The sequence below is a fragment of the Nuphar pumila genome, chromosome 2 (assembly GCF_984573655.1).
Source record: "Nuphar pumila chromosome 2, dmNupPumi1.hap1.1, whole genome shotgun sequence".
Lineage (NCBI taxonomy): Eukaryota > Viridiplantae > Streptophyta > Magnoliopsida > Nymphaeales > Nymphaeaceae > Nuphar > Nuphar pumila.
The window spans coordinates 36702759-36721404 of record NC_143250.1 but is presented as its reverse complement, the minus strand read 5'-3'; the positions used below and the strand labels follow the sequence as shown (position 1 = coordinate 36721404).

The 18646-nt window shown below is 36.9% G+C and overlaps 1 protein-coding gene across 1 annotated transcript in view; it reads right to left on the bottom strand.

The window, feature by feature from the left end:
- The window catches only part of LOC149845269 (protein TORMOZ EMBRYO DEFECTIVE-like), a 37280-nt gene extending 30791 nt beyond the window's left edge, over positions 1 to 6489 (bottom strand). The window contains exons 1-3 of the mRNA XM_089987404.1: positions 6154 to 6489; positions 4138 to 4317; positions 3802 to 3916 (exon numbers count right to left, since the gene is read on the bottom strand). Of these exons, the coding sequence (XP_089843530.1) occupies positions 3802 to 3916; positions 4138 to 4317; positions 6154 to 6453 (595 nt within the window). The 5' untranslated portion in view covers positions 6454 to 6489. The remainder of the gene's footprint in view (positions 1 to 3801; positions 3917 to 4137; positions 4318 to 6153) is intronic.
- Between the last annotated feature and the right edge of the window lie 12157 nt (positions 6490 to 18646).

The window sequence follows — 18646 nt, the reverse complement described above, 5'->3', positions numbered from 1 at the left end:
GAGACTGCAGGGAAGCGCATAAAGGATTATGACCTTGACTCTTAATTTACTTTAAAAAGGAAAAGAATGGAAAATATAACTTGTAGAATCAAAACAGTTACTTATGGTTGACAGTAAAACTAAACTGGGGAAAAACAAAATGGTTTATCATGTTACCTATGAAGAAAGGTGGAGGCATTGATTATTTTCATTTGTAATATGATTTGCTGGAGCATAGGTTTCTTACATAATTTTGGTGCTTCCATATAATACTGTTATTACTCTCTCTCTCTCTCTCTCTCTCTCTCTCTCTCTCTCTCTCTCTGTACTGAGACAGTTATATCCGCAACGTTTCATGGAGATTGTGTTGTGGAAATCGTAATGTGAAGAATGTATATTTGATAGGTGTTGCTCTTGGAATCTGAGAATCAACATTTCTAAAAGGTTAAAAGAAGAGAATAAGATGAACAGTCTAAGGGTTGCAAGGGATGTCAGATACTTAGGGAGAAGCAGAAGAGGAAGAGATAGAGCAGTAACTTCACTTCTAATTCATTGGGATGCTTGTTCACATAAGGATATGAAAATTTTCCCATGTGCCCCTTTCAAAGTATCAAAAATGACAACGCTATACAAAGTTCGGCTAAGAAGGCCAAAAAGAAAAACTCCTGTACAACTGGCGAATCTAATATGTATTCTCTAACAGTTGCATTTCTAAAAGTTTCATTCTTACAATGCAAACAGTAAATCTAATTTGAATATTTTAAAATTGGTTAAATGCCCTGGGTTGTGTCTATTATGGGAAGCAACACTATGGTATCTTGGTAACTATCATAGGCAAAATAATTTGAGGAACTTGTTAGCATTAAAATAATACATAAAAAACCAGCCTATCCTGCCAATACCTGGTTATTGGAGAAGTCCCGTTTGACAGATTGTGTTTACACTCGCTTGTAAAATTTATTCTTTCTTGGCGATCTGATTGATTGTAATGACATAGAAGAATTTGTTACAGGTTGTGAATTTATGGAATCTGCACAACTATAACTTCTAAAAGACTATAACAACATATGAAGTGCTGGAAGCTGTATGTGTGATTCCTTCTGAATCTGTCTTGGCTACATGTTTAGGTCAAATCCAGTCACCAATTATTGGGAAAAAGAACAGCAGCTCTCCACCAATTTGCTTTTTAACTGTTGGCGACCGTGGCATAGTGCGTATATGGAGTTCTGAAAGGTGAACTTCTTGGCATACAGTCCATCTTTGATCTTGGGGTTCATATTCCCAGTTAAGCAAGATGAATGAAATATATCAAGTTATCCCGTTTTCTTATTTCTATTTGTTTGCTTTTCTGATGTAGTATTGTATTACTTAACTGTTTCCATTTTTTGGTTATTACAGTACAGAGTGCCTATTTGAGTCCTCTGATGCTTCCATTGTTTCAGATGAGAAGGATTCTCAAAGGGGCTTCATATCGGCTGTTGTACTAGCCAAGGATCAGGGATTGCTCTGTGTTACTTTTGATGAGCAATTTCTATTCTACAGCTCAGTGCAAGATGCTGGAAGTACGTTTCAGTTAAGTTTGAGGAGAAGGCTGGTAGGGTCTAATGAAGAAATTTCAGATCTGAAGTTCTTGGGTGACGAAGAGCGATATCTTGCTGTAGCTACAAATGTTGGGCAGGTTACTGTCTCTGCTGCCCTATGAATCTGTCAGAATGATACAGTACACTGAATGCTGTCATTATTTTAGTAGATATTGTAATATTCACTGGTTTCTTTTGTGCTTATCTTTTTCTTGTTTTTCTGGACCTGAACTCTTGAGACATATGCATACACATAATAGGTTTTGTTCTGGGTTACTGTCCTTTGGTGTTTGTTTTGATTTTGGAGTGTGATCTGGAAGCTGGTTTTTACATTTTTCAGAAAAACATTGTTGACAAGAAAGAATGTTATTTTATTGTCTTATTGATTTCTGGATTCTTACTTTGAAGTTTTAATACACTTGCAGGTGCGAGTGTTTGACCTTGCTTTGAGAACTTGTTCTTATGTCTTGGAAGGCCACACAGATATTATCCTGTTTCTTGATTCATGCGTTTTAACTTCTGGCAGGACTCTTCTGGCATCTGGGAGCAAGGACAACAGTGTGGGTCTCTAATATTTTAGGCTATTAATAGCTATCCTAAAGTTTCATCTGATGTTATGTAAATTCTTTTCATCTTCGTGCACCAACTTCATTTTGTTTCAAGTAATATTGACCTGTTAAATTTCTCTATCGAGTGAGTTGCATTCTTCTTTGTAGACTTTAACTAAGAGCATGGCAACAAAGTTGTTTTGAAAGATTGTCTTTTTCAACTATTTCAACTTTTCTCACTATCACCTGCCTTTTATAGGTAAGAATATGGGACACAGAAACAAGATGCTGCATAGGTGTGGCTAAGGGACATCTGGGAGCTGTTGCAGCTGTTGCTTTTTCAAAGAAGAACTTTGTTGTTACTGGTAGCAAGTAAGCACCGAAATTTTGAGTGCATTGAGTATTATTGCATAACTCTGATTATTCATTTTTTTGAAAGTTCAAAAACATCCTTTGGTCTCTTAAAAAAATTGACACATTTTTCTCATCTTTGTTGAAATGGGAGAGCATAATAGAGGACATGTAGACTAGATTTCATGGGCATTGCTTCAAGAGTAGGGCACATTAAGATCATAGACACCATAATACAATAGGAAAAGAGGGCTTAAAGTTGTAAATGCTCCTAGATGACTAAAACAAAAGGGGGTAAAAGGGTAAGAATATCTTTGAGAAACAAACAAAAGTAACTTTTGAAAACTATACTATTTACAGTAACACATCTACACAAACTTGTTTGGGAGGAAGAGAATTTGCCGAAGATAACTTCAATGACTTCATGAAGAAGCCAAAAGTTGAAGTTCTAGGGAGACATTTGGTCTAAAAACTGCGCTGCTGTTTGTTAGCGGTCAACTTGTGCTCTACATGTCCTGATGAAATACATCCTCCTTGGCAACATAATGAATTAGGTAGCTAAACTTACTGTCCTACTTGATTAAGGGTCAACAAAGGCAAGAAATCTTATTGGTTTGAGTTCAATCTCTAGAAGGGAAGGAAAAACAAGCTACTAGCTATGTCACAGGGATTCGGCTAGGAGGGTGCCGCACCCGCGTCGACGCAGGTGCGGGTGCGGGTGCGGCACCGGGTGCGGTCAATCCGATCCTGGGTGCGTTGACCGCACCCAGGATCATTAAGGTCCATTTTTTAAAAAAAAAAAAATTTGCCCAAATGGGCTTCGAAATTTTTTTAAAAAAAAATTATGCTAACAACAGTTGTGCTGACAGCTGCAGCAGCTGTTCTGTCAGCTGCTGTCTGTCAGCTGCAAAATTTGAAAAAAAAAACCGCCTATTCCCCCGACTATATATATATATATATATATATATATATATATATATATATATATATATATATATATATATATATTGCATTTTTGCCCCTGCCGCACCCCCGCACCGGGGTTTTTTGGAAGTGCCGAATCCCCGCACCCATGTGACATAGGTTGTAAGGTTTTGCTGCAGTATCCTTATGGTGTATGTTTAGTGTGGTTTTATGTCACATGAGTGCAGGTGCGGGTGCGGGGATTCGGCACTTCCAAAAAACTCGGGTGCGGGGGTGCGACAGGGGCAAAAATATATATATATATATATATATATATATATATATATATATATATATATATATATATATATATATATATATATATAAAGGGGGTCGGGGGAATAGGCGGGTTTTTTTTTCAAATTTTGCAGCTGACAGACAGCTGTTGCAGCTGTCAGTAGCTGACAGAACAGCTGCTGCAGCTGACAGAACAGCTGCTGCAGCTGACAGAACAGCTGCTGCAGCTGACAGAACAGCTGCTGCAGCTGTCAGCAGCTGACAGAACAGCTGCTGTCAGCATAATTTTTTTAAAAAAAAATTCGAAGCCCATTTGGGCAAATTTTTTTTTTTAAAAAATGGACCTTAATGATCTTGGGTGCGGTCAACGCACCCAGGATCGGGTTGACCGCACCCGGTGCCGCACCCGCATCGAGTCGCGTCGACGCGGGTGCGGCACCCTCCTAGCCGAATCCCTGTGACATAGCTTACAACCATACCAATAGGTGATTTGTATCTGGATGAAACAAGACAGTCCTCACAACTCCTTCATGCCCTTGAAAGTAATGTGTACAGTAACCACCTTCTACATCCCAAACAAGAACTTTCCTGTCTTCTGCTGTAGCAACCATTCCCCCAGAAGAATCACAAGCAATATTCATCACAGGACCATCATGAGCCTGAAACAAATCAACAGCGTAGGCATAAATTAAAGGATTCACAAACTTTTCTTTGATAGTGAAAGGAAGAAAAAGACACACAAATAAAAAAAACTGTATTTAAATAATCACCAGCAGCACAGTTCAACAACCAGTGTTAAACCACTTCATTAATGTATCGCCAGTTCTAATAAAATATATGACATAAAAAGCATTCAAATTCAACCAGATAAATAAATAAATTCACATGCACAAGCAACTAACTTAGCCATCACTACGCCTTATCATCTAAGTGTGCTTTGAAGTTTTAGAACATTCAGCAAGGTTTTCTTTCTCTTTTAAAAGATAAACAAGTCTTCTCTGAGTCAAAATTTGAATTCTGTGCAAAAGAAGTGGACTGTCTTGGTAGATCCAGCAACACAAGAAAATGTTATCAGGTCTGAGAAGTCATTGCAGAAAATATGAATAACTATTTTTTCGATGCCTATTTTTCCATCATCTATACACACTCAAAAGGAATGATATAATTGTGAGTTCTTGTAAACAGCATATTCTGTACAATAGGTCTTAAAAGGAGTTGCCAACAATTGACTAGTTGGCATTCATTCTAAGTTTTGTGCATGGCCATCTGCATGTTCATGTGGGTGCGCATAATGCCAATCCTAGAGTATTTGCATTTTTTTAGTGACACATTTCTACATCCATTTTTGTGTTGTGTATGTCTGATTGCAGCACTTTTGAAATTAAAGTATCATCCTTTAAAAAATCAGATTGAAAGCTATCTAGTCAAATGTGAGACTAACTGACGCCCAATCAACTGAAGATCACGATGACAAGTTGACCAATTCGCTTAAGTAGCAATCTAACGGTCTGAAAGGGTTCATTTTTTGGGGGCACTAACTCCGCCACCACTAGATTTTTTTCTCTGCAGATCGTTCTATTTTATTTTTCCTTTTTACAAATATTAACTTGCACACCCCAAATCTTTTTTCTTTGCTGCAGATCAATAAGATTATTTTTCCGTCCAAATCTTATTAGATAAAACGAATCCTATGAAGGTAATTGTTGATTGCGTCCTACTTACTAGATACTTCAATGGTAAAAGGTTGGGTCAGATATCCCACGGAAACCAACAAATCCAATCAGATTAGGTAAAGCTTTTGAGATGCATAAACGGTTGGATTGTGTTTAATGCTTTTACATCTGAATCTAAATCCAATTCGCATATGGACCTGAATGCATGTAATCTCTCTCCCCCCTTCTAGCATAGTAATAAGCCATGCTCTCCCCCCCCCCCCCCCCCTCCCCTGCTAACATATAAATAACCATGCTTAACAACATATATGTGTAAGGTTAGATCTAGCATTTCGTAGACCGCACCACCTTATGGTTATTTGGTAGATTGCACCACACTCTGGTATCACAGTTCAGAACCAGAACAGATTTTCCCACATTTTCTCAAACGTATAAGAGAGTAATTGGTAGATTCTAGCCAGTTTTATCTCCTAACTATCCCAAACGATTTCAAAAACCACAATTGAGAGTGATGACTTAATGTGAACTTATAGGTGCTTCTCTATAACTTAGTGGGAAAAAATGGATTAGATGAGGGAATTTTATGTTCAGACTCGTTTCAGCACTTGATTTTCCGTCTAGATTTTCATGAGCCAAAATCCAGAAATATATTTCCAAAATCCACCGGAAATTTCAACAGCTTTCAGGCAACAATTCCACGGTATCAAATCAATATTACATTCTCCTCCCAAATCCCTAGCCAAAGCTGCGATTCCGCATGCTAAGATCGAAATGCAAGAAGACCAAAAATAGGGAATTCGAGGAGGGAAGGGAGGGCGTTACCTTCCACGAGCGCACGCACTTGAAGGAGCAGAGATCCCATACCCTAATCTGGCGGCTCTGGGACGCCGAGAAGAGGAGGCGGCCGTCGGAGCTGAGGGAGAGGGCGGTGACCCTGCCGGAGTCGCCGTCAATCGTGGCCCTGACGGAGGTGTCGAGGGCGTCGACGATCTTGACGTCGTTGTCGCATGCGCAGGCGAGGAAGGAGGCGTCGGAGGAGAGGGCGAAGGGGCCGCCCGTGTAGAACCTCTGGAAGGCTGCGCTGCACCTGTAGTTCTTCTTGTAGCTCGACGCGCTCGCCATCACTCCTTTTTCTTCTTCTTCTTCTTCTTCTTCTTCTTCTTTCTATCTCTGCTCCTCCTCCTTCGGTTGCTCCGGAGGGAGCAAGAAGAGAGGCGGCAACGGAGCGGGAGGGTTTAAGAAGAGAAGGTTTTGTAGTTGTAGGGAAAGATGTGACGGGTCGGGTCGGGTCGAATTTGGTAATACCCGCCGACTATACGCCTTGTTTGGTCAACGGAAGTGGGGTTGAAAAGCTACGTCACATGAATACTCCAATTTACTCTCGTGTCGTGTCGAGGAATGTAAACGGTTCAGATTCAGATCGGATGTAGCCACACCATATCTGACTAATTGGATGTGCCCTAAACGGATTTTAATTTGAATTCAGATGTGTATGGCCAAAAGCTCATACATGATCTGCTTTTTTGCATGTAAACTGATTCTCATATCCATCCAATTCAGATATTTGTTGGATTTGGTAGCAAAAAATCAAGATCATATCCTCAATATAATCGGATATGGTTTGTGCTTGCCAAACGCAACTAAACATAATGGAATTCTATTGGATACCAGAGAAAATTTATTCTTACCCTCCCCACCACTCATCTCTCCGTCGTCCTCCTCTCTCTCTCTCTCTCGTTTGTTCACATTTTTTGCTTTTCTCTTGCTACACAATCAAGCGAAAAACTTTCTTTTGAAAAACTTCTCATATGAAAAACTCTCCTAGGCAAAAACTCTTTTAGTGAGAGTATTTAATCCTCCAAACGTGCCCTAAAGCTATTTAAACACTTTCATCTTCACAAAGTATCCTTGGGCATCCTTCAAAACATGTTGAACCATCTTTTTTGTTTTGGATAGCCAAGGGAAACCACCTCAATTACTGGATAACTCATTGGTTTAAAAACTCCAAGGTCGCCCCCTTTCTACCATACCTACAGTCATCGTGCCAAAAATGTAAAACTCAGAGGCCAAGACCTCTCTACCCCAAGACATATGTTGGGTGTCGGCTTGCGCAAAGAAGCTACGCCATGTAACCTTGCCTCTAGTTATTAAAATGTTAATACTGCACAATGGCGGTATTTCTTCAAACCCAATATGGGTGTACTCTTTTGATCTTAAATATCGTAGTAGTCATGATCCTTATTCCTTTCAAGATTGCTAATGCTGCTATGAGCACTACTTTTAGTGATAGAAACAACACTATTACTATTATTCTTATTATTAATATTATTATTATTATAAAAGAAGGGCCCAACATTTTGTCTTAAATTTTAATTATGGGCCTCACATTTCTGTAATTTTAAATGTGCTTGGTTTTCTTGGAACCTGCCAAACAAGGGCCTACATTTATTAATCAAAGTACAACAATGACATTCATTATTAAAAGTTCAAAGTAGGGGTAGGCAATGGGTAGGGAGGCCCGATGGGTCAAGCTGACCGGGCCTGCCATGGACCAGGTTTGGGTCATGATTTTAGGCCTGGGCCCGTTAGGTACCGGGCCAAAACCCAGCCCGTTATATACGTGGGTGGGGCCGGCTCAATGGGCTTGAGTTATTTATTAAATTTTTTAATAATATAAAAATTTTAAAAAATAATTATATTACTATTACTATTTACCTAATTAGTTGCATCAGAACTTGTTATTTGTTAATTATTACTATTTACCTAATTAGTTGCATAAAAACTTGTTATTTGTTAATTATTACTATTTATCTTTCTTACATGGTGTAGCATCATTTCATAATACATCTAATAATATGTTAACACAGTCCTTTAAAGAAATTTCTGCATCATATAATAATATGAGTGGATATGAATTTTGCATCCATAGCATAAAACCCATGGTTGAATCCATTTCAAGTTGTATATCCCTTATTTTGTAAATATCATGGCATGAAACAAAAAGCCTTTTAAATGTTTTCTGTTATTTTGAATTTTATGTTTTTTTATTTAATTTATTTTCTTGTATTCTAAAATTAATGAATTAATTTTATTAAAAAATAACCTATAAATGGGTTTGAGCCGGGGCGGACCCAGCCTGCTTCACATTGGCTCGTTGGGACAATGGGCTCCTCTTCAAACTAGAGCCTGCTAAGAGCTGGGCCGATGCCCACCCCTAGTTCAAAGTGTTTGCTTTTTCTTTTTCTTTTTTTTATGAGAAAGAATGAGTATTTTTTTAATTTTAAAGGGACAATACAAGAAACCAAAGAGGAATCACGTTTTCCAAAATGATAGATGACATGAGGTCCATATTTGGCTGTTTTCAAGAAAAGGTTTGCTCGTATCTGAAATTTTATAAATGTGTCGCCAATATTTGGAATTAGAGGCAAAGGGTTAGCCCTAAATGGATTTTTTCCTTATTATTATTATTATTATCATTGCTGGCAACCTAACTAAAGAGATATAAGATGGAGAATTTTGATCAGGTGATGTGGGCCCCCACCCTGTTATACTCAATCTCCAGCACCTATCTTGCTTGTAAACTGTGCTTCATATGAACAGTGAGAATTGGGTTCATACGTGTTTGCATCAAGTGGAGATTGAATATAACCGAAGAATTGTTCATATACAAAATGGCCTGATTTGTTCTCAATAGAGTTCTTGGGTTAATATCGATACATATAAATAGGGACGGGGGAGAGATTAGTATATGTTGTGCAACTTGTTAATTAAGAGCTTGAATGCCAAGGGTTGGGCAAGGGCAATACCCTACCTGGTAAAGTTTGGGCATCCCATTTGCTGCCGGACATACCTTCCGGCCATTTCTCTACCATCAATCAAATAGGAAACAAGTGAAAGAAGAGTGTTTTTTGCACGTGCGCCTCATCTAGTAGGGGCGACTTGTGAATGTCACCAAATTGACGGGATGTCACTAGGGCTGTCAATGGGTCAAGTCGGATCAAAAAAATGGAATGACAATCTCAGACCCAATAATTTTAAAAGTTTATTTTTACTGAAAATATAAATAAAATACTCGGATCGGGTCAAGTACGTGGAAAAAAATCATAACCCAAACCCAGCCCACATAGGGTCAGGTTAAGGTCGACCAAAATATTATTCTGGTCATCACTTTTCATGCCCATATCCAAGAATTCATGTTTGGATCGGGTTGGGTATCCGATATTGTAACACCTGTGATTTTTTCATAATTCTTTCATGACTAAAAATGAAATTATGACTTAAATGTAGTATGAAATCTTATTAGTATTTGAATTTTTATATTAGAATTGAATTTGGATGTGGGTCGAGGTCGAATAATATCTTATCCTATTAGCATCTCTAAATTCATATATAGTCTGATATTGGATCTCGGATAATCTGATATTAGATTGAATGTCTATTCGAATTCGAATATGAAATTTACAACTTATTTTGGGTTGAGTCATTAAATCAAACCATAGGCCGATGCCCCCTATGTGGGCCCCACTATGACATTGGATTCTCATTTTGGATAGATCCAATTACATGAGGTTAGAACCCAGGTAGGGTGAAACTTTTCCACCTACTTGCTTTATCTAATTAAATAAATTAAATTATATAAAGTAAATAAAATCTTAATTTACTTGGGTAAAAGGTTGGTTAAATAAGAGAATCATAATGAATTAGAGTTAATAAGATTAATTACCTTAGGTAAATAAGAAGTTTACCTAACATGGGATAGGGTTTTGGAAAGACAAGAAGGAACCAACCCTCATCCAACGTTTTTGGAGGGTCCCCCTTGGAAAGGGAGGTTGCTAAATTACTTTTGAAAAAAGAAGGGGTGAAGCCAAAACTGTAAGTTTTGACTCCTTTTCATTCTCACGTATTTTTTAGAAACCACTAAGGGGGGAGGGGACTTGCCAAGTAGGAATTTCAATGGGAATAGGAAACTCGATGGTTTTCATTTCCCATGGCTTTGAGGACACTCCCTTATCGCCCCCACTCTTCCTTTGGTTTTTCTTTTTTTTTTTCTTTCTTGCTCTCTTTCCCTCTTCCTCTTTCTTTCATGCTCTAGAAAGATACCTCCATTAAAGGAGATGCTGGACCAAGGTGGTGCAGCTCTGGGTTAAAGGAGGACTGACACGTCGAGGCCACCTAGAAACCGAGTTCATCTACACAGTCTTCTTTTCGGGTTTTTTATTCATCGATTGAGGTAGGTGCATACTATCTCTATGCATGTGAATGGTGCCATGGTGCGCATGCATGCTGTACATAAATTCTGATATATCTATAAGAATACATATATTTAGCTATGAATCTGAGCCCAGGCTGATGCGGGGTTGAAATACAAATGAAAAGCTCAAAAATGTTTTGGAGAAAAACATTTTTGGAGAAACTTATAAACCATGAATAGGCGTTTTTGTTGTGCACACACCTGCATTTTTGTTGTGCACACACACCTGCATTTTCACTGTATGCATATGCCTATGTTTTTGTTGTTGTGCCTGTATATACATATGTTGTTTTCATGATGCATACATGCTTAAGTTTTTGTTGTGCACATACCTGCCTTTTTGTTGTATACATACACCTGCATGTATTTTTTCTGTTGTACCTGTAGAGATATATGTTGTTTTAACTATATGTACATACCTACATTTTTGCAAGCATACCTATACCAGTGTTTTTCTGTTTGTACCCATAGAGGTATATTGCAATATCTATAAATTTTTTGAAATTTTTAAATAAACAAAAAAATATTTTTTTTGAATTATTCTGGTATTTAGTTTAGTTAAATACCATTCTTCTAGCAAAATTAATTAGCTAATATTGGTCAATTGTTTAGTAGTTAATTATTGATAGTATTTCAGCATTTATTTAAGTTATTTGATATTTAATTAAGGATTTATGAGGTTTTGTATGAGGTATTTGGATACGAACCTCAATAAAGATCCAAGAGGATCAACCAACATGAATGTGAGTTCGAACTATCCCAATGAACACCTAGTATCCACTTAATCTTAGGTTATTTAGAATTGGATCTCTGATTGATTCAGATCAACCCAAATGAGTTTAGGTATGATTTAGACTCATATTAGGATTTAAACTGAATACAGAAGGGATTTGGATTCATTGAAGACCCAAATGAATCTCCCTTTAAAGTAGAAAGTATTTTGGATCCATTTAGAGACCCAAATAGATTTTACTAAGTAAAATAAAATTTGAAATCATTTGAAGACCCAAATAGATCCCACTATGTAATGAGGTATTTTAGACCTAAATGGATCACACTAAGTAAAATAGAAATTTTGGATCCGTTTGGAGACCCAAATGGATCCTAGTAAAGAAACTAAGATTTTGGATCCATTTGAGACCCAAATAGATCTTATTTAAATAAATAAGATTTGGGTGCACTTGTAACCCAAATGAATCTAGTTATATATACATGTGTGTGTGTGTGTGTGTGTTAGTATATTGGATTTAGATTTAATGAGACCTAAATGGGTCTCACCAAAATCCAAATCCAACCCCACTTGTTTTCTCTTTTAAAACTAAAATGAAATTCAAAACCAAATTCGAATTTCAAGTTTTTTTTTCCTCGCTTTTTTGCCCTTTAATTCAAATTTTGATTTTTAAAATTTCCCCCCTTCTTTTTTATTGATTTCCTTCTCTTTTGCTCCTATATAAACCATGCATACCCCTCCCCCTACCCAATTACACTCCCTCTCCCACTAAACGCCTCTTATGCACCAGGTGAACCCCATCTCCACCAGTACCACTTTCGTTAGCCACCTTTACCCCACCAATTGATAGTTACCACCAGTGTTGTGAAAAGCATTGAGGCGTAGCGAGGCGCTCCACCAAAATCTGAGGCGAAGCGTAAGCCTAAAAAAAAAAATTAACTTAAAAAAACTATAAAAAATATCTAAAATTACAAATAAATAAAAAATGCCTTATTGATGAAGCAAATACTGAAAATTAACACAGGAAAGAAATAAAACATCTCAAGCAAATACTAAAAATTAACATTGGAAAGAAATAAAAAAATCTCAAATAAATACAAGCATGAAAGAGAGACTGTATGTGTGTTTTATCAGAAAACATTAAGTACTGGAAACACTTTTTTTTAATTTTACAGATATTTACCAACAGTAAAGGTAGTTTAGATCATCTATTTAGTCATCAATCTTACGTGTAAAAGAAGGGACTGGCATTCCATCACAGGTTGACGATAAAACATCTAGAAGATCAAATTGATCTGTGAGCATGCAAAGACAATTGTTTCACATGTGTTCATGTTGATAAACTTGATATATCCATCATCGCCATAGATATAGAACATTCCTAGAGAGACCAATATACTAAGCTAAGAAATCCTTTAACTGACTGAATATGATGGCTTCTAAGAAATTCAAAAATTTTACATTAAGCTGTTAAAATCACCCCTTCAATACTTGACAATTGTTAAAAATTCGTTTGAATAGGTTGGCAATAGTTTTTCCCTATTATGGACTCAGGATATTTTATTGGTTTTGGAAATCAAGTGCAAAAAAACTAACTTTAGGCTATGCACATATACTTTTTTTTCTCAAGAAAATATGCATGTACACCATTTTCATTTTCCTTATTTTGTCTATGAGAAATGCAAACTGCAATGTCTAGGCAAGGAGGAACTCTTTTCTGCAAGCTGCGTGTTAGAAAAAAAAGAAAGATGAGAGGAAGATCGTACCTGTTTTCGGGCTCGCCCACGAGAGTGTGTGGCTATGTGAGAGACGAGAGAGAGAAGTTGCGTGAGAGATGAGAGAGAGTGTGGCTGTGTGAGAGACAAGAGAGAGAGAGAGTGTGTGTGTGTGTGGCTGCATGAGAGACGAGAGAGACAAAGAGGCTGCGTGAGAGAAAAGCAGAGAGGCGTGAGAGCTATCAAAAAAATAAAAGGGTCTGATCTCTCTCTGATTAAGCCCTAAATTTTGGTCAAATGAGGATTTCGACCCTCATTTGACCAAAAGAATGAGGCATATGCGCCACATCTTGAGGCTCGCCTTGCCTTGAGGCATGCGCCTCAAGGCGTATGAGGCGCACACCCCAAAGCTTTTGCGCTTTATACATGCGCCTCAAGGCATAAAGCCCTTTGCCTTGAGGCGAGACACGCTTTTTGTGCCTTGAGGCGAGGCACGCTTTTTGCGCCTTGAGGCACATTTTTAATAACACTGGTCACCACCTTGTGCCAGCCTCACCACTATTTCCACCAACCTCCACCACTGGAGCTCTTTCTAGCGACCACCATCACATCCATTGTCTCTTGCTTGACACCACCCTCCTAACCGACGGTAGCCACATTGTGTGAACCGTCCACCTCCCTCTTTGTTTTTGCTGAACCACCACCTTCTCCACAACACCTTCTTCTCTCCCTCCCTTTGATTCATTGCAGGAGCAGTCAGCGCCTGCTGCCTCACCGCCACCCTCAGCAATGGTCGAACGACCACTACCGCCTTCCCCCAAACCCCTATGTCTCCTTCTTCCTCTGATGTTTTATGCAAGTAGTAGCGGGAGCAATCGGCTGAGCCGATTGCAACCCTTATGTTGTCACCTCCTTTGCTTCTTCCTTCTTTTTCGTCCACGATAGCCTCGTCGGAGCCTGACCTAGCGTCACCACCTTAGCTGCCTTCCTCTTCTTCTTCTCCTTTGTTTGCCCGAATTGAGCCCGACCAAGACTTGGCCCCACCGAGCATTGGAGGAACTGCCTCTTCCTCCTCTGCTTGTGACTAACTCCGCCATTGTGCCCACTAGAGTTTTGTAGTCATCGCCCCCACCTCGTTCTGTGGACCCGCTTGAAAGTGTGAGACCATTTTGTATATTCAACACAAAACACAAGGCACTCATTAGGCCTTGTCCACATTCAAATTGACGACGAGCGTCATCTTGAAAGGAAAATCCATGGGGCATTTTCAAGATTTTTTGTTTTTTGTAAAAACTATATGGATTATGAGGTAGGGATTTCTATACCATTTTACTGGAAATTATATAATATTGTTATTTAATGTCTTATATCATTCATTATCATATATTTATTTAATGTTGAAAATGCATTAAATTATGTAGACTTCTTAAAATATTGATAAAGTTTGCATGTATGCTTTTCAATGTTATTTTATGTATGATAATTCACATGCATACTTTTTAATGTTAGTTTACATATAATTCACATGCATGCTTTCTAGCATTATTTTACGTATCATAGTTCACATGCATACATGTCAATGATATTTTTACGTAAAATAGTTTGAATGCATGTTTATCTATGATAATTCCACATAAAATAGTTCACATGCATGCTTATCCATGGTATTTTTTATGTATGATAGTTTGTATACATACTTGTCAATGATATTTTACTTATGATAGCTCGCATGTACATCTTTCAATAAGATTTTATGTAAGATGGTTCACATGCATGATAGTTCAAAGAACTTTACTTGAGAAATGTACCAACATGACTATAAACGTGTGCTTACTTGTGGATTTTTACATGTATGAAATGATGTATGATGCGACTTTCTGAAAAGATAGTTGTTATGCTAAAAATGTCTATGGCTTATGTTAGATCCTATGGTTCAAGGAATCAATTATAAATTATTGATTATGGTATGCTATTATAAGGCATGCATTAGCATGAATGTATAAGGGATCACTATTAAAGAGTAAGGGGTTGTTGAGAACCCAATTGAGTGTGTGAGGTGCTCCAATTCATAAACCAAAATATGCACATAATTAATAATGGGGTCACTTTCATAGGCGAGATGCTCTTTTGGGTTTCTACTTGAGCATACTGAATGGGTTATACAAGCTTGAGAGTTGTCTGTACCCTAAAGAGGTACTTGGGTTGATGATCCCTAGGATGCCTAGGTATAAGCTTTAATTTAACAAAAATCAATAACTCATTTAGTGTTTTATCTTAAAGAGGGTAAGGGTACAAACCTTGAGTGACCTTCTATTATAATTTTTATGAGAACAAAGTGTCGCAATGGTCTTCAATCAGTTATAGGTTAGGAGACTGAAGCTATCAATTGTGCCCTAGGTGATAGATCTCCAACTACTTTAGGTAGTCTTGGATGCATCCTACACTTTATTCTACATCTTAGCAGAGTTTTATTTCTCAGTCACTGACTGCCCACTTTGTGTCTGCTTCAGTCAGGCACCTAGGTAAAATACAACTTATGGGAATACTATACCCCCTGGATGTTGCGACTATTTATGGAGATCGTCTCCCGCGTGCTCGGGGTGAGTGGTAATAAGTGAAACAAAAACCTTCTTATTCACACATTGTAATAAAAATATGCCCTGTTAATTCAAACAAATAAGTATGATTATCAACATTATTTGAATTATACTGTATGTAAGAGTTGGCATATGCATTGTGTGCTTGAGTGTCATGTATATTACATGATTTAAATATTATTGTCTAGAATTCATAAGTTTCATGTAAGCTATGTGTGAGATCTTAGTTGATAATAACATGTTCTGTTGCATCGAATATTAAGTCAATTCCATGTCTGTCATGAATAGTTTCATGAATACCTACACTAATGAGATATGATTTATATTGCTTTTGAACATGCTTCGTCTAACATGATTATTGGTTATTTAGATTACGAGAATGGAATATCATGCATCTAAAATAGCATGTGGTGTTGCTTTCAAAAATTTTGAACATTTCATATATATCCTACTTCACGAATATTTGATTTAATGTAATGTAATTCTTACGAATCAAAAAGTATGTTTTAATATTATATGATTTTTTATAATTTGGTGTATACCTACCAAACTTTATGCAGTCTGACCCCCCTTAATTATAACATTTTTAGGTGATGATCAACTACAATTGTGATGGGCGAATGGGGGATGGCAGCTTAGAACTAGTTCTCTATTTTATTTTGTGTCTTAGTTTTTGGTTATTAGAACTCATCAACTTTGCAAACATTTATGAAATATATAGGGTTGTTCGATAACCCCTTTTTTTAAATGTTGTTCATAAATAACCTTTTCCTACTTTGAATGGTTTGTAGATACAAATGTTAAATTAGTTGCTTTGTTGGATCAAAATCCAAGTCCAATCAGGGATTGGGCTCAATCCATTGATGTGTTTGGGTACTCACTTGTAACATGCCCAAGCTTTGCTAACTTCATTGTTTCAAGCAATTTTCTGTTGTGCAGTCAATTTGATTCTAAAAAGTAAACTAAAAAGAAAATTTTATTTTTTTTAAAATTTTAAAAGTTAGAAATTTTGGGGACAGTTTGGAATTGTCATTATGTTGCATGATTTTTACCTCCCAAATGGTACATGTTCCGGTGCTGAAAATTTTATGAAAACTAATTTTAACTTATGAGAATATGCCATAAAATTTGTAAGGCCCAAATCATTACACATTTAAAATGAAAAATCTGATTCAGAACCTGATTAGTTCTGAATTTGAACTATAATTTGACAGAAATAGGCAACGATAGATGATTTTTAATTTTTTGCTCTGATCATATTTAAACCTAGTTTTTATCAGGACAGTTGCTACACGTGTTTCAGTATGCCCAGTTAAATGTTCATGTTCTATAAAAGTTCTCGATAGTCCATGATTGAAAGATTTGTTTTAGACAAGTTTGTTTTAAGAACAAAAAATAACCCTTGGTTCTAGAATTATTATTTCTTCATTCAGAATGATTTTGGGGTAGGGTTTCTTCCTGTGGATTCATGACTTATGATAAACACCCCAATAAAAAATTCAAAATTTTATATGCATTGAATGAATCACAATTGATTTGACATTAAAGTATAAAATTTGATTACTTGCAGTTTTATGCATAAATTGTTTCAGTTTAGGGTCTTGAAAGGCATGGTGCTTGATATTACTTTATCATAATGATCATGTTGTTGTATGGTTGTGATTCTCTGAGCGTAATGATGTGTTTATATTGTGAAATCTGACCCTGATATGAGTGCATGCTTATGAATGTGTATATGTTATTGAATTATGCATGGAGATGATATGTGTTTCATGCTACGTTTGTGGGCACCTTGTTAAGATGTGGTGTAATATGCTATGTACATTGGAAACATCCAAATGACACTGGTGAATGTGTAGCATGTAGATTGTATACCTGTCATTATGATATTTATGCATGCATAGGTGTTAGCTATTATGTGAGTCTGCGCTTTGAAGAAATCATTGTGGTGCCATAAGTGCACAAGTTTTACGTGTGTGACATGATATGTGGCTACGCTATAAGGCGTGAAAAATAAGCATGCATATAGAAACTCCTAGCACTGGGTTTGTGGTTGTGATAAACCACTGGGGTGTTGTGATTTGTAAAAAGTAATACATGAATTAATACACACACATAACCAAAAATTTTGGAATTTTGTGTATCATTTTCCTAGATTTATGAGATACCAAGAAGATGGCATATGTTACCTAGTTCTTGGTCTACCTTAGAGAGAGTCGACAATACAAACTCCGTGAAATTGTTATGTTTTTCTGTGTGAGAGCTAGGAGTCTCACTAAATCCCCAGTCTCTGGAGTTAGTGGAGGGTCAGAACAAACAATGTGTCTTAAGTGGTAGATTCATGTCTTCTGTAGAAGATTCAGGATGCATCCTATTCTGGTTTGGCTTTTAGGGAGTGCTCTCTCTGTTACTAATGTCCTCATTGAAGCGGTTTTAGCTGGATACTTGGGTTATTAAATCACATAGTATACCATACCTTGTGTGGTTTCAAACTGATTCACGGTTCTACCCTATACGTACCCATAGGAGAGGTTAAATAGCGAAACATAAATATTATAACTGAGCAGTTTACTTTTATGCATTGAGATCTATGCCTAAAAATTGTGAATGTTGTAGTATGGTTATGTTCTAATATGTGATGTGCAATCTTTACTGTTACAATTATTTGCTTGATGATTTTATGGTTGTACTGGGTGAGATGTACATGGTTTGCTTGTGTTTATGAATATTATACCTTTGTGTTTGTGAAAATATGTACGTGCTATGTACACTTGACACAGTGTATACACATACTGCTACTGTGTTTTCTACTTAAACTTGTGAAGTCTGACCCATATATTTTATAATTTTTTAGTTAAAGAATGATAAATATGGAGTGATTACAAGATTGTTTCATGTAGTGCCATGAAAACTTTATTTTGAACAATTATCATTATTGTTTAAGATTTGCTTGATATATAATTTATTTAATTGATGCTTAATTCAAATTGCTTTGTGGTATGGATGTTGATTTTAAATTCTT